The 17,195-nt window shown below is 36.3% G+C and overlaps 1 protein-coding gene across 5 annotated transcripts in view; it reads right to left on the minus strand.

The window, feature by feature from the left end:
* Positions 1-476: 476 nt before the first annotated feature.
* Positions 477-17,195, minus strand: part of LOC124146186 (regulator of G-protein signaling 22-like) — a 135,949-nt gene continuing 119,230 nt past the window's right edge. For 4 of the 5 annotated variants that reach the window (XM_046516352.2, XM_046516349.2, XM_046516350.2 and 1 more), the window contains 3 exons: positions 16,858-16,975; positions 16,220-16,296; positions 477-3,754 (listed from right to left, as the gene is read on the minus strand). In XM_046516352.2, the coding sequence (XP_046372308.2) occupies positions 3,519-3,754; positions 16,220-16,296; positions 16,858-16,975 (431 nt within the window). In that variant the 3' untranslated portion in view covers positions 477-3,518. Of the gene's footprint in view, positions 3,755-7,441; positions 7,459-16,219; positions 16,297-16,857; positions 16,976-17,195 lie in introns of all 5 variants that reach the window. The other variant, XM_046516353.2, reaches the window with a different exon arrangement.

Here is a 17,195-nt window from a genome sequence, read left to right on the forward strand (position 1 = left end):
AAGTGTCCCATATTTGTGATGAAGAAATATGAAGTATGGAATCCATCTCTATTTGTTTTCTCAAAACCATCAATGATAAAATGGCACCAAGTGTTTTACTCATTCCTAATCTAGGTTATCAGCAATCTGAACAGAGCCAAGTTTGAAGTACTCGTGAACAAACAATAGACCCACATCAGTCATATTGGGTCATCTGGTTCACTAAAACATTCTTTCACAATGTAAAAACATTCCATAAGAACCCTGCTGTCAAAAAACATGCTCTGTGCTGCAAACAAGTTGTGTGAATATTGTATGGGGTGTGTTAATGAATACCAAACAGTCATTCAATCTCCATTAACAGTTCCGTGCACACAGGCACATATGGACAATATTATCTCGTCTTGAAAAGCTCCACCAATTCATATTACATAACTCAAATGACATTCTGCTTAATGCTTTAAATACATGTAAAACAGCAACAACAAAGTCTATACTGAAGGGCAATATTTTATGAGCAAAATCTTGGACTCATAAATAGGCAATCACAGCTGTGTTTGATGAAATCAACATGCTATATAGAGGTTACACATAAATAATAAATGACATGAATGTAATTAACATAATGGATGGCTATAAAATATGGACTAATAATGTTTTTAATATAAACTACATGATATCAACTGAAACTTTAATTTAAGTTGAAGGAAAAAGTCAAGGTAGCACTATGTATATCTGGAATAATGCCTTGAAATAGATCTCAGTTTGATAAACATAGAGTTATCCAGAGCAAAAAGCAAATACATTCATGTAAAAAAACCAGATTGTCCGTACAAAATATCACAGAGTGTTTTTAAGGACGGAAAAAAACAACTTAAAATCATCATAAATAATTATAAATAATAATGAATAATATGGCATATATAATCAGTCAGTAAATGATACATGGTTGTAAATATTTAATATTTACAAAATTATCCAGTTAACATTTGCTGTGCAAAAACTATCCATGTTAGAATGTATATACCGGGTATAGATATGAGGACACAGTGGATGATCAAAGCTGCATGCAGTCGGACACATAGCTTTTGGGATTTCAAATCACTACTTATCTCTGTGCATATGTATGTGACTAACAGTGCAAAGAAGAAAAGCTCTTTGTAACACTGATGTGTTCCTGGCTATAGTTGAACACGTCATGATCAGATCTGCAGATCAGGTGTCTGGGTAGTGGCCGCCACTCACATCTAATTGTTTCAGGTGTACAGGAAGCAACTGCAAGATAGCTGCATTGCTTTTTTTCAAGATGTCGACACTGACTATAATTCTTCTGTTTCTCCTTAGTCCTCTACATATCTCCACACAAATATTGATATCTATGTTGCCAATAAGAGTACACAGTCAAAAGAAGTGACACGTACAACCAATGTTGCTGTACTGTCCGGGCGCTGACAGGTTTAACAGAATATATTTCATTCACATGAAATAACCCTTGTTTTACTTTACAAGGACATGAAAGAAAAGAGTTTCTAATCTGAAAATTACTTTCAAAATGATTCTCTTCCTCCTCACACACACCTTTTCACAGAAAACTAATTCCAATTATTTGTAACAACCATGGTGATGTTTTGTTCGGCAAAGGTGATAACACATCAGATAACACTATCTCATAGCCTTGACATTCAAAGAACTAATACAAAACATTATAGATTGACCTGAATTGTTTTCTCACAGTGCACATTTATCCGCATTAAATGTTTCATTACCCACCTACGTAATTTAAGCTCCTCCGTGTCTCCATTGTAGGCCATCTTGTGTGAATCTTTTAAAAGGACCCCTTTTTTAAATCTGACCTATGACCAATAATAATTTTGAGTTATGGAAATAAAGAATGTACATATTTATCAAGCAAAACATTATCTGCAAATGTAGTTTTGACTGAGTTGAATCGACATTGTATATGTGACTTCCCCTATTTCACACAGTATGGCAGCTATTTCAAAGGTAGAGAGACATGTAGGGGATTGAAATAAAAATATGAATGTTACAGAGGTGATTTAGAAATGCTTAAAATTCAAATTATACTTAATATTATATGTAAAATTATATCAATTGTGAATTATTGTTCTTTCAAAACTCTGTCTTACGACTTGTTGTTCTACTTGAATATGTCCAGTCGTGTGAATGACCAGCCGGTGTGGGACGTCCATGACCTGGCCTGCATCGCACATTTGCAGTGGTCAGCGGAGACATATAGAGGAACTATGATGGTTAAGTAAGGTCCTGAAGAAGGTATAACAGTTTCTTGATATTACACCATATACTTCTGTCACGTTTAGACATTAATGGCAGATTTCACAGAAACAATGCACATATTTGATGAAGCGCCTCTGTGGTCAAGTGGGACAGCATCCACCCAGAGAGCGGAAGGTCCGGGGTTTCATCCCTGCCCTGTCATTCCAAAGACGTTAAAAGATGGTACTTGTGGTTACACTGCTTGGTGCTAAACTTTAATGGGCCAAATGAAGGACTTGTCGGCTCGGAGTCAGTATACTGTGTCTGAGTGGGGTATTCATGTTAAACTGTGGCATGGTATCTCAGTGGGCTATATAACACTATAAAATCGGCATTAGTCTGGACCAGTAGAAACAGCACAAGTGCATGCACATTGCTATGTTAGTGCAACAATCTTGAACGCAATGTCTCACCTCACCCCTTATGTTTTTGATACTCCTGCAATTACAAATTTAGCTGAAAGGGGATATGCATAATTTACGGTAGATATATAGTTCGTTCAGGAAATATCCATTAACTTCGTTGTAGATTTATAGTTTAGGCAATAGTTATTCTTCAAAGTACATTTCCATAGCATCACAATTAATAATCCACTTTCTTCTTGATAGAGTGAGTGAGTGAGTGAGTATGGTTTTACGCCGCTTTTAGCAATATTCCAGCAATATCACGGCGGGGGACACCAGAAATGGGCTTCACACAACATTGTACCCATGTCGGGAATCGAACCCGGGTCTTCGGCGTGACGAGCGAACGCTTTAACCACTAGGCTACCCGACCGCCCCTCTTCTTGATAGATATGATACAATGATTTAATGATATCATAGACAGGGACATACATTAGTATAAAATCAAAGATAATTTGGACATGTGTCCATGCACAGAACTGCTCTGCTACATTGATTACGGATCTGGTATACTGAACTTCTGACAATAATTGGTCTAATTAATGTCTGGGTCCAAACCAAGTATTGAACTTTCATACGAAATCAGTTCCTAAGTATACACCATATAGTGTGTATTTATTATACTCCATTAAATAAGGTGAGCTCCTGACAGTCTACAAAATGTTAACCTGAAGTCTTTGTTAATCAATACAACTTCATGTATTCAGAAACAGGCTGTCTGTCTCATCACTAACTCTCGACATGTGTGGTACCGGGTCTGTCTGACTAACACTAGCACTGCTCCCAGAACCTACATAGTATTAATGAATTCAGGAGAATGGCTGTCCTGTGGCAACCTAATCATTTCTTCTGAACAAGAGGTGGAATTTGACGAGAAAGTTTAACTTTTCCTTTGTCAAGGTCCATCAACTTCATGGCAGCACCAGGATGGGTGTGGCTGGTAGGAGTTGTGTTCCCTTGAATTGTTTTAGTGGGAGTTATCTTCTCTTGATGAATTTTAGATGGAACTGTTTCCTGTAATCTTGGAGAAATTTGTCTTGGGCTCAGTTTAGTGTCTTCTTTGCCTTTGGGCTTTCCTAAAAACAGACAAAAATACTTTTCTAAATGATACCAAATGTTCATGCACCTTGATATATGCATATCATGACATAAAGGATCATGTAGTTATGGACAATTTAAAACAAAGATTCAGGTTAAGAAATCACCTTATGGAGACCATCAACACATATATGATCAATGCATATATTTTTATAGAATGAAATAAAAATAGTTTCAACAAAATGTTTCTTAAAGCATATTTTAGCCCTTCATGAGTTAAAGATATTACCTCCTGTTGAAATTATCCATGTAAGTAAATGGTTCAAAGTCTTATTCAATGACATCAGTGAATTTATTTCACATGAATGACATTTTTGTGAGGTTTGATAAAAATTTTTATCTTTCATCCTAAATGTATCACTAAAACATCCTTTTCATTTGTATAATGTTATGAATATCTGTGTTTACAATTTAGCTACCAGAACTGTTTTTGCACAATTGTTTAGGTACTTAGGTGTGGCTTGGCAATAAACAATAGTATTCCATTTCCAAAGGGATGTATCTTTGACATTTAAAAACAAGAATGCATTTATAAATCCGGGATGGAGTGTTTAGGTATATGCTCCCCTTTTTCACACTTTATTGTAACAGGTATCAACACACTTTTTTTAAAAGCCTGAAAATGTGAGTTTCATAATGAAATTTTAAATCAAAAGCAAAAAACATAAAGAACAAGTAGATGAAGAGAGACAGAGAAAATGTCAGATGGTTTTGGGTCACACACACACAGATATGAATGGATTGTCGGTCACACTGGGCTACTTTGACATTTACAACAAAAAACCATGAAACAAACAAAAGCAAAGTATGCTGATCCAGCAGTAATCTAGCATTGGGAAGAATAATCATAATGCTGGTTACAATTGTGAAACGATAAAACGCAAAACAAATGGCGGGGCCCCACTGGATGTGGAGAGAATGTTGATTCAACCCCACAGGTCAGCCAATCCACAAAGGTGTTAATTTGCCAGGGCAGGCACAACAGAGAGAATTGCTTGCACATTTACACATCTGTTTGATCACTTCACATATGTAAAGTTTACATCTTATTGTGTCAAATTAGATTTTTTTCAATTAGCTTGAGATTTTCTCAAGTGGAAATAGTTCTTGTAAGTATAGACAAAGTCAATGTTATTGTTGTTGTGATGTTGAAAGAAGACAGCATCTTTTGTGAATGCGTAATCCATCTTCTTGATCTTTATCAAAATGACATTAAGCCGACAACATTTCACTCGACTAACTGCTTTGAATGAACCATGCCACAGAGGAAATTGGAAACGTTTTGTGATAAAAGTTAAAAAGTAAACTTTGTCGTACATGTGTTATCAACAAAAGATTTCATTATTTTTTTAAAGTTTTTAGCAGTTAGAATGGAAAGCATTTTCTAAGACTAAAAGCAATAAGACTTCTTGCAGGAATATATAAATGTTCACATAATAGCCCAACACAGATACATGCTCAGAAGATTGAAATAATACTAAACAACATTGGACACTACTTTTGAACAAACATATAACATCAACAGTAAAAGCACATTTACAATACATGAAGCCACAAAAACCTACGGTAGCACATCCTCTTTATCTGCAGGGCTTGTATTTCAGTAAACCTACACCAACCCCTGGATCCTTCTCCGTGATTCCTGTGATCTAAAATTACCCACCCTTGATTGTTATTAGCCAATTTGATTTGCTATGCTACTCAGTCTAAGGGACCAATCAGAATGCAAATTACCAATCAGCCTCAATGCTGGGTACGGGTTATCAACAACATGGCGACCAGTCCCATTGATTACATCAGAGTTTGAGCAAAGTTCAACATTGAAAAACTGACATGCAAAACAAAGCCCTAAAATGTTAATGAAAATCAAGGGCAGGTAATTTAAGAATGCGAGAACCATGGGAATGGATCCAAGGTTAGTGTAGATTTAATGAAATGGGAGCTCTGGTGATATAGAGGATGACAGAAGAACCACTTTGCATTGTGTATTAAACTTTCTGCTTTGAAACTTTATCACTGAACACATTTTTGCAAATTTACATACAGGCTGATTTCAGTATAAAAAACATATTACAGTTTTACATCGGATCATTGCTTTCCTTTATTTTCAAAATTCTTTGTGTATTTCTGTCTTAACAGTACCTCTTGTGGAATATGTAACAGATAATCTTGTCACAGGAACATCCTGACTTCATAACTTCATTCCCCACCCAGAATTTCAACTTAATGTTTATGGTAAGTAGCATACTGTTGTCAAGAGTACTGCGGTGTTCTGGTTGATTTTCATTTTGACTGCTGGCAGACATATTTGCTTGTAAAGTTAGAAGATTCAAACAAATTAAGATCTACTGTTAACCTTCTAGCGCCTGACAAGGCAGCTTGGGTTGTATACTCCCGGGGGAGTTTAAATTGAAAAATTTGAGTGCACACTAATCCATTGACAGGGGTAACAAGCGTATAGTCGACGAAGTCATCTATACCCCCGCCCATTTTAACATGTTATGGTCCCAAATCAGGTAACTGACCCAACATTTCTCTTAGCCCATGTCAAAATAGCTGCAATGGAAATTCTAAAATAAACATTTCTAAAACTCCTTAATATCAAATGGCACCAGTATATGCCTTATATATAGACATACAATATTTTCAAGGAAATATTTAACAGTTTATTTGTTATACTCCATAAGTGAACCCACCCTATATTTAAACTTAAATCCAACTTGTTGCCATGGAAACGTAAAAAATAAAAAAATTCTAAAAGTGCTAAATATCAAAAGGCACCAGTTCAGTATGTGCCTGTTAGACATGCAAAGTTTTGCAAGAAAGTATTTAACGGTTTTTGAGTTATGCTCTGGAAATGAACTTGAAGTCCAACTTTGTGCCATGGAAACTTAAAAAATTAAAATTTCTAAAATTCCTACACAGTAAAAGGCACCAGTTCAGCATGAGTCTGATAGACATGCAAAGTTTCGTAGAGAAATATTTGACGGTTTCTTAGTTATGCTCCAGAAACGATTTCGCGACGCACTCACGCACACACACTATCACACACGGATGGTCGGACGGACAGAACCCATTTCTATATCTCCCGCCAACTTCGTTGGCCCAGTCAGGCTGGTTAAGCTTATCATTAGATCAGTGCCTTTGCCCCCTCTACAGCAGCCCAGACAGCAAAGGGCTGTATTCCTGGCATCAAATCCGGGTACTCTCCCAATGTCAGTCAACAGATTTGGAGGTACTAAACTTAAGGCACCGAGAACAATGGGGAGTCAGACAACATGTCACTTGGGATGCAGGCATAACATTTTGAAAGCAAGGTCCGCATTATTATCATTATTATTATTATTATTATTACCAAGGGATGTTGTCAGTTGTTACTTTAAAATCCAATCACAACTTAACAGTTCGACTTTCTAGAAGCTACATTGTTTATTGTTTCTGAGGTATTGTCATTTTTGCATTCTTTCATTAAGGATTCACACAAACATCAAATGGTAAAATGGCTAACATTCAACTCTAACAACACCTTTTGTCTACTGTTCCAAAGTGGTGCTACATGTCTGTCGTGTTACACTGTCACTATCAGCTCTATAGTAACAAGTAAGGTAGTTGAGTTCTACACAACACTATAATGGTAACAAAGCACTCCACAGACCCAGCCCTACCTTGCATTTAGATGAGCCTGCAAGTCAAACACAAACACTAAACATGCAGAACCTACAACAAAGGTCCACTAAAAAAGAAAACAAACAGAATAATAAATCAAAATGTGATCACTTCATTGAGACACTGGAGACGAAACTGTGGTGGAATGTTTGATGTACTTTCCCCTCAACTCGGTGGACTCCATGCCTGACCAAACTATTCTTGTACACATGATCTGGTTCAACAATGGTCACTAGTTATGATATCAGTTTCCAATGGGGGTTAGACTCACTGTAACATGAGACCCGTGAGGTTATCAATCTAATCAAAAACTCCTCCACGCTCTCGGTACAACTCTTCTTTCAAAGAAATTGAAATGTGATGAAGTATCATTTTTCATGATTATAAAATACCTGTTAATGTTTCAAGTTCATTTCGACTCAAGTTTTTCCAACAAGAGTCCATCTTGATATGATTAATATTTTGTTCGTTTCATCATAAAAATGGAACTATTATTTCTTTGTGCCTTAAGTGAATCTGTACACATTGAATCAGTGCAGCTTGTACCCTTCAAAGAACAGACAGAAACTAGACATAAGTTATACTTACATATTCATGTACTAATGTCAGATTATTAGTATTTTAAACATATTGGTTAAAATTTTGAAACAAAGAATTCTTATATTCTATTATGTTTTCTATTTTTTATTTCATATTGGGTAAATTCTTTGTAACACAGGTATTCTAGTATTGTAATATTTTTTCTGATATTCTTCTTATCACATATTAGGTAAATTGTTTGTAACACAAGTATTCTAATATTCCAATATTGTTTCTGACACTGTTTATCTCAAATTGGGGAAAATGTTTCTAACACAAGTATTCTAAAATGCTAATATTTTTTTCTGATATTCTTTATCTCATATTGGGTAAAATGTTTGTAACAGTATTCTAATATTTTTTCTGATATACTTTATTTCATATTGGTTTAAATGTTTGTAACAAAATATTCTAATATTCTAATATTTCTGTCTTTTTTAATCTCATATTGATTTAATTGCTTGAAACACTAGTATTCTAATATTCCAATATATTTCTGACACTCTTTATCTCATATTTGGTAAAATGTTTGTAACACAAGTATTCATATTGATCAAAATGTTTGTAACACAAGTATTCTTATATTCTAATATTTTTTCAGATATTTATTATCTCATATTGGTTACAATGTTTGCAACAAAGTATTCAAATATTCTAATAATTTGTCTGATATTTTTTTATCTCACATTGGTCAGAATGTTTGTAACACAACTATTCTAATATCCTAATCTTTTTTCTGATATTTCTTATCTGTTTCTCATATTGTTTAAAATGTTTGCAACAAAGTATTCAAATATTCTGATGTTTTTTGTGATATTTTTTATTTCATATTGGGTAAAATGTTTGCAACACAAGTTCTAATATTCTAATCTTGTTTATGATATTTCTTATCTCATATGTTTGCAAAAAAAGTATTCAAATACATGTATTCTAATATTTTTTGTGATATTTTTTATTTCATATTGGCTAAAATGTTTGTTACAAAGTATTCTAATATTTTTTCTGACTTTTCTTATCTCATATTGGCTAAAATGCTTGTAACAAAGTATTCTAGAATTCCAATATTTTTTCTGATATTTTCTATCTCAAACTACTTTATGTTTCTGATAACATTACTTATCTCATACCTTATTTCAATCATAAGTATGGGTTTTCGAAAAAGGATTTTGATAAGTATTACTTTCTTCCAATAATAAACTATTCGAATATTTCTGATAGATAACTCATTTCAGTCAGCACCAGAAAAATTGAAAGATGGTTCACATTACATGCAATGTTACATAACAAAATCATTCAATAAACACTTAATATGAAGCAGGATATTGTCCATCTTCCTCAGGTAAAAGCATTTACTGACTATAAAGTCCAGTTTTCTACCCTTGCTGAACGAACTACGCTTAAATTTCGGGGCTATTACGAGCTAAATGCCTTCTATGTCCTGCCTATTAACGAATCAGATTCCACCTTTTATATGACTTGTATTTGCTTCAAACAAAATGGCGATGCCCAGTCCAGATGATCTGATCGATAATCAAGATCTATACTGTAATAAAACGGGTCTTACTTCGAGAAGTGCATCAAATCACTTGAGCACCTTGATTAAAAATATGAAAAGATTTGGAAAACATCCTTCGATGCCAAGTTGACGGATCACATGCTTTGCAAATCCTGCAGTTGACCGGAATCAGCATGTTGAAATCCATATTGTTTTTACGAACCGGATGTCTAGTTTGTTATGTGATTTGATTGGACTATGCATAGACTCGTCAGTCCAGCCAAAATGTAACTACGGAATTCCAGCCTAGTTCGGCTTGGGTGGAAACTGGACTTTTATAGACTGTTAACTCCCTTGCCTCAGGAAGTAGAATATTGTCATGATAACTGTGTTCCCAGTATAGTGTTTGTTTATGGTTCTATGTGCAGTCCTTGACAACAAATCTGCATATGCTCCAAAATAGCCACACCAATACAAATCTGTGGTTTTACTACTTTCTTCCTGTCCTGTATGTGGAAAAGATTAATCCATAAATCAACATGTCTCAATAGAGCGAGTGAATGTTGTTTTGTGCCACAGTTGGCAGTAGTCGAGTTATGTTGAATCTATGACTGTAAGTACAGTGAGGGCTGGGCACACCAGTGCAAGAGCAACATCCCACGCCATCAGGACCATTTCATATCCACCTGATCCTCATTCAACGACTCTGCCTGATGCTGTTGGAATATTGTTAAAAGTGGCGTAAAACCACACTCACTCACTCACTCACTCATTAGGCAAGTCAAAGCATGGGCTATCAGGATCTACTCTGCTAGAGAATCTCTTAATTCTCAATAGAAATAAGCTAAGCATTCATAAGTTCTTATACATTTGTATGTGTAAACAAAAAGTCACTTTTTAATGTGCTACTTCCAAATTAAATAGCTTGATCAGAAATGTTATCATATTCCGTTTTGAAGAATATACAAAATTATGAGTGCTTATGTTTGAAAACATGCATCAATAAAAAGCCATTTAATTTCATTTGCTATTTCAGAAAGGTGAAAATTTGAGAAAATATGTTTTCTTTATATCACATTTTTATGAATCTCTACAATGATGCCACTAATTTCACTCTACTGGTGCTGTACAACGTGGATATTGCTTTAACAGTGCTGTGACAACAGAGAGGAGACATGTTGTTGTAGAAAGTGGGGAATGTAACAAATCTCTCCATAGAACTAAACATCACTAATCATTGACAAACAATTAACATGGCCATGCATTACATGACTTCTTTTATGAAGAGCATTTGACTCTCATTAATAAATCAGAGCTGCGGGAGTAAATAGTGGAGATTGAGAGATACTCTGAAGAGCTGATGACTTATTCATGGAAGAAATGTTGGCGATCTCTGATCACTGGAAGGAGATATGGGCAACAACTCCTTGATACTCAAAGAACAGGCTCTTCCCAGGGTTTGTAGTCAAACTAACTTTCTCATGATGAGCTGATTGCCCAACTGCAGCATATAAATTGCCTCATATGATGATCATGGATAAGATAAATTATATTGTTGTATGATGCCATAATAGATTAATTACTAGATTTTTTTCCTTGCCTGACTCACACCATAATTTTGTCCCCAATTACCCACGAAGGAAATCACTGTGTGTTTCCTGTCTTCCTTCTTCAGTGACATTCACAACATACACAGTCCAAGCAAACATTCATGTGAATCACATCCATTGACAGTTGATGTACACAGATGCCTTGAACAGTGGGTTTTTAAAAAAATAAATAATTACCCGCATTTGGCCTTGTTGAAATATTACACATATATGGCTATTTAATGTCATGTACTATGATGTCATGATATTGTCTGGAGAAATGGTGGCATAATAACAATGTTTGACTTCCTAAATACTAAGACACTAAAACCCTATCCTGCTCTACAACAAACAAAGTAGTGTTACTACATAGTTAGTGTGTGGAACTCAGGTGTGTGAGAGCAATCAGTGGAATTGAATATGAAGCATCAACACTATCCCTTACATTACCCTATATTGTGCAAATGAATGGGTGTGTGTTAGGGCTGGGACAAATCCAAATTTACTACCCGGGTACCCCCCCCCCTATTACCCGACCCTCCCCGGGTACCCACTGTTGTTCTCAGGAGATGTCTCAAAATGTCCGATTGGGAACATTTTTAGCATAACCCTGGCAAAACGTATTTTGATACATGTTTTGAACAATCTGGTCATTCATACACTGAAGTTTAATTAAGTTATATCTTTATTCAACCATATGAAAAAATCAGAAGGAATGGATGCATAGTCAGAAAGAAATGCGAACATTAGCGGCTTGAAGTGTAACCATAGAGTTCAAGATAATTTTTGTCATTAAACAATATATCACGTGACTAAGCATGGGTCCGGGTAGTCCTATGGGTACCCGGGTCCTACTCAGTACCCACCCGACCCGGGTACCCGAGTTACCCATCCAAGCCCTAGTGTGTGTGCCAATGTTAAATAAAAACTTTGATCTGAAGCCTGGATATCTTTTGGACTTTTTACTTTGTATGAATACAAAGTATCATCTTCCAAATTTGTAAAAACATCGCATTCCACATGGTGACATGGATATCACAACAGTTACATATTGATTAATATTTATTAGAAAAACTATAATTACACTATACCTGACACAGGTTGTGTGGAACATCGATACTTATCATCCTGCTGGTATGCATGTTACAACCATATACACCATGCATCATACCTGATACAGATGCTGTGGAACATCGATACTTATCATGCTGCTGGTATGTATGTTACAACCATATACACCATGCATCATACCTGATACAGGCTCTGTGGAACATCGATACTTATCATGCTGCTGGTATGTATGTTACAACCATATATACACCATGCATCATACCTGATACAGATGCTGTGGAACATCGATACTTATCATGCTGCTGGTATGCATGTTACAACCATATACACCATGCATCATACCTGATACAGGCTCTGTGGAACATCGATACTTATCATGCTGCTGGTATGCATGTTACAACCATATACACCATGCATCATACCTGATACAGGCTCTGTGGAACATCGATACTTATCATGCTGCTGGTATGTATGTTACAACCATATATACACCATGCATCATACCTGATACAGATGCTGTGGAACATCGATACTTATCATGCTGCTGGTATGCATGTTACAACCATATACACCATGCATCATACCTGATACAGGCTCTGTGGAACATCGATACTTATCATGCTGCTGGTATGTATGTTACAACCATATACACCATGCATTATACCTGATACAGGCTCTGTGGAACATCGATACTTATCATCCTGCTGGTATGTATGTTACAACCATATACACCATGCATCATACCTGATACAGATGCTGTGGAACATCGATACTTATCATGCTGCTGGTATGTATGTTACAACCATATACACCATGCATCATACCTGATACAGGCTCTGTGGAACATCTATACTTATCATGCTGCTGGTATGTATGTTACAACCATATATACACCATGCATTATACCTGATACAGATGCTGTTGAACATCGATACTTATCATGCTGCTGGTATGTATGTTACAACCATATACACCATGCATCATACCTGATACAGATGCTGTGGAACATCGATACTTATCATCCTGCCGTTAGGTATGTTACAACCATATACACCATGCACTATACCTGACACAGATGCTGTGGAACATCGATACTTATCTTCCTGCTTGTATGTATGTTACAACCATATACACCATGCATCATACCTGATACAGATGCTGTGGAACATCGATACTTATCATGCTGCTGGTATGTATGTTACAACCATATACACCATGCATTATACCTGATACAGGCTCTGTGGAACATCGATACTTATCTTCCTGCTTGTATGTATGTTACAACCATATACACCATGCATTATGCCTGATATAGTATCTGGACAACATCGACACTTATCATCCTGCTAGTATGTATGTAACAACCATATACACCATGTATTATGCCTGATATAGTGTCTGGACAACATCGACACTTATCATCCTGCTAGTATGTATGTTACAACCATATACACCATGCATTATGCCTGATATAGTATCTGGACAACATCGACACTTATCATCCTGCTAGTATGTATGTAACAACCATATACACCATGTATTATGCCTGATATAGTATCTGGACAACATCGACACTTATCATCCTGCTAGTATGTATGTTACAACCATATACACCATGCATTATGCCTGATATAGTATCTGGACAACATCGACACTTATCATCCTGCTAGTATGTATGTAACAACCATATACACCATGTATTATGCCTGATATAGTGTCTGGACAACATCGACACTTATCATCCTGCTAGTATGTATGTTACAACCATATACACCATGCATTATGCCTGATATAGTATCTGGACAACATCGACACTTATCATCCTGCTAGTATGTATGTAACAACCATATACACCATGTATTATGCCTGATATAGTGTCTGGACAACATCGACACTTATCATCCTGCTGGTATGTATGTTACAACCATATACACCATGCATTATGCCTGATATAGTGTCTGGACAACATCAACACTTATCATCCTGCTGGTATGTATGTTACCTAGGAAATAAAGGGCGAGTGGGAGTTGTTTATAATACAATAAATGCCCCGAATGGTTTATTCTCCCGGCAGTGTTTTATTGTACCATAAACAACTACCACGAGTCGTTTATTTCTTACATGAGACGTACAGCCTCTTAAGGATGTTGAAAAAATGTACAAGCTTCAATATAAATATTTACCCATATTTAAATAATGATGGCTCCCTCAATAGAGGGAAATGTAGGAGTCCAGTTTATTAACAGGTGGGTTAAGTTTCGTATTTCCCGCATATTCTCGCAGTCCTCATGTCGATTGTCTGCAGCTTTTTTCCTAATACTGAATGTCATATCTGTCCCAATTTGGATGTGATCAATTAGCCACTGCATTTTCTGCATAGACCAGCTACATCTATCTGGAAAAACTCACTAGACCCTCTCAAAAATAAAGACATCATCAAATTGCGAGCGGAGATTCCAGAAATGACGTCATGATAGAACAATGTTTTACCGTGAAAAAAACCACGCTTCATTCTTCATTGTTCTTTGCAATTTATCGCGTAGCTATCTTATATAACTATATATTCCGAGCATTATACCTGATACAGGACAACATCGATACCATACGTATCATCTTGGCTGGTTCAGTAGAACTACAGCAGTAAGAATTACCTGAAACTGTCAGGACAACATTGATACCATATTTATCATGTAGGCTGGTTCAGTAGAACTACAGCAGTAAGAATTACCTGAAACTGTCAGAACAACATCGATACCATACGTATCATCTTGGCTGGTTCAGTAGAACTACAGCAATAAAAATTACCTGAAACTGTCAGGACAACATCGATACCATACGTATCATCTTGGCTGGTTCAGTAGAACTACAGCAATAAGAATTACCTGAAACTGTCAGGACAACATTGATACCTTACTTATCATCTTGGCTGGTTCAGTAGAACTACAGCAATAAGAATTACCTGAAACTGTCAGGACAACATCGATACCATACTTATCATCTTGGCTGGTTCAGTAGAACTACAGCAATAAAAATTACCTGAAACTGTCAGGACAACATCGATACCATACGTATCATCTTGGCTGGTTCAGTAGAACTACAGCAATAAGAATTACCTGAAACTGTCAGGACAACATCGATACCATACTTATCATCTTGGCTGGTTCGGTAGAACTACAGCAGTAAGAATTACCTGAAACTGTCAGGACAACATCGATACCATACGTATCATCTTGGCTGGTTCAGTAGAACTACAGCAGTAAGAATGACCTAAAACTGTCAGGACAACATCGATACCATACTTATCATCTTGGCTGGTTCGGTAGAACTACAGCAATAAGAATTACCTGAAACTGTCAGGACAACATCGATACCATACGTATCATCTTGGCTGGTTCAGTAGAACTACAGCAGTAAGAACTACCTGAAACTGTCAGGACGACATCGATACCATACGTATCATCTTGGCTGGTTCAGTAGAACTACAGCAATAAGAACTACCTGAAACTGTCAGGACAACATCGATACCATACGTATCATCTTGGCTGGTTCAGTAGAACTACAGCAAAAAGAATTACCTAAAACTGTCAGGACAACATTGATACCTTACTTATCATCTTGGCTGGTTCAGTAGAACTACAGCAATAAAAATTACCTGATACAGTGTCAGGACAACATCGATACCATACGTATCATCTTGGCTGGTTCAGTAGAACTACAGCAATAAGAATTACCTGATACAGTGTCAGGACAACATCGATACCATACTTATCATCTTGGCTGGTTTGGTAGAACTACAGCAATAAGAATTACCTGAAACTGTCAGGACAACATCGATACCATACTTATCATCTAGGCTGGTTCAGTAGAACTACAGCAATAAGAATTACCTGAAACTGTCAGGACAACATCGATACCATACGCATCATCTTGGCTGGTTCAGTAGAACTACAGCAATAAGAATTACCTGATACAGTGTCAGGACAACATCGATACCATACTTATCATCTAGGCTGGTTCAGTAGAACTACAGCAGTAAGAATTACCTGAAACAGGTTCGGGGCTTCTCCTTGGACTTTTCTCCTCGACAGGTTTCAGTGATGTCTCAGCTCGACTCACTTTTCTATAAAAAAAATCATCAAGCAATGATGAAACACACTGTAAGCTTAAGCACATAAGCTTTACAGAATTTTGTGAGTACCCTATATTTTTCATTATCAACATCAATGAGTAGGCGATTCTATTTGTCATTTTTATTTTAGTATGAGAATATGTTTTAGTCAAGGAGCAGGGAATAAGGGTTTTGTTTTAATTGTGTATCACAAATTATTTATTACCATTATAGTCAATGTTAGCTAACTTGAAAGTTTTTAAAATAGGTCTTTTCTATTATTGGTATCTCTGTATCACGATGGAGGTACCTTAGACTTAAATGTACAACATAAAATATTAGATAATTGGGGTTTATGATGTGCCAATTTGTTGGAATTATCTTGAGCATAATTTAGTCAAATCACCTCCTCCTCCGTATTCAAAATGACCAATTACAGTAGTTCTAAACCAGTGAGGAGGGAAGACAATCCAGTAAAACACAGTATTTCTCACTTTTCTGGATCATTGATCCATAACTGAAACTAGAAAATATTATAGCCAGAACCTGATACTGTAGAAATTTTATACTGACTTGTATGGTGTAGTTTGTGTTTCCTCGGACCGGAATGACTTCTTGTGACTGGGAGGGGGGCTGTCCTCCCTCCCAAGACTCTCCGCTATCATCTCCAAGTTCAGCTCCTTGAAAGAGTCTGGGGAGGAAAGATCATGTACTGCTTACATCTATCTTAGCTAACAACTTAACACTTCCCAAACCTGGGATGGTTGGAACAGGTTTCTGTCGAACATTTATGTCTGATGTGTCTGTGGGTGCTCCAGAGCTTTCTCCCACATCAACAAACCACCGCCACCAGCATCACACATACACATGGTTCTACACAAGTAAGCTCACATGGGCAATAAGCTGCTGAA

The sequence above is a fragment of the Haliotis rufescens genome, unplaced genomic scaffold, assembly GCF_023055435.1.
Source record: "Haliotis rufescens isolate VD_foot unplaced genomic scaffold, xgHalRufe1.0.p SCAF_2, whole genome shotgun sequence".
Lineage (NCBI taxonomy): Eukaryota > Metazoa > Mollusca > Gastropoda > Lepetellida > Haliotidae > Haliotis > Haliotis rufescens.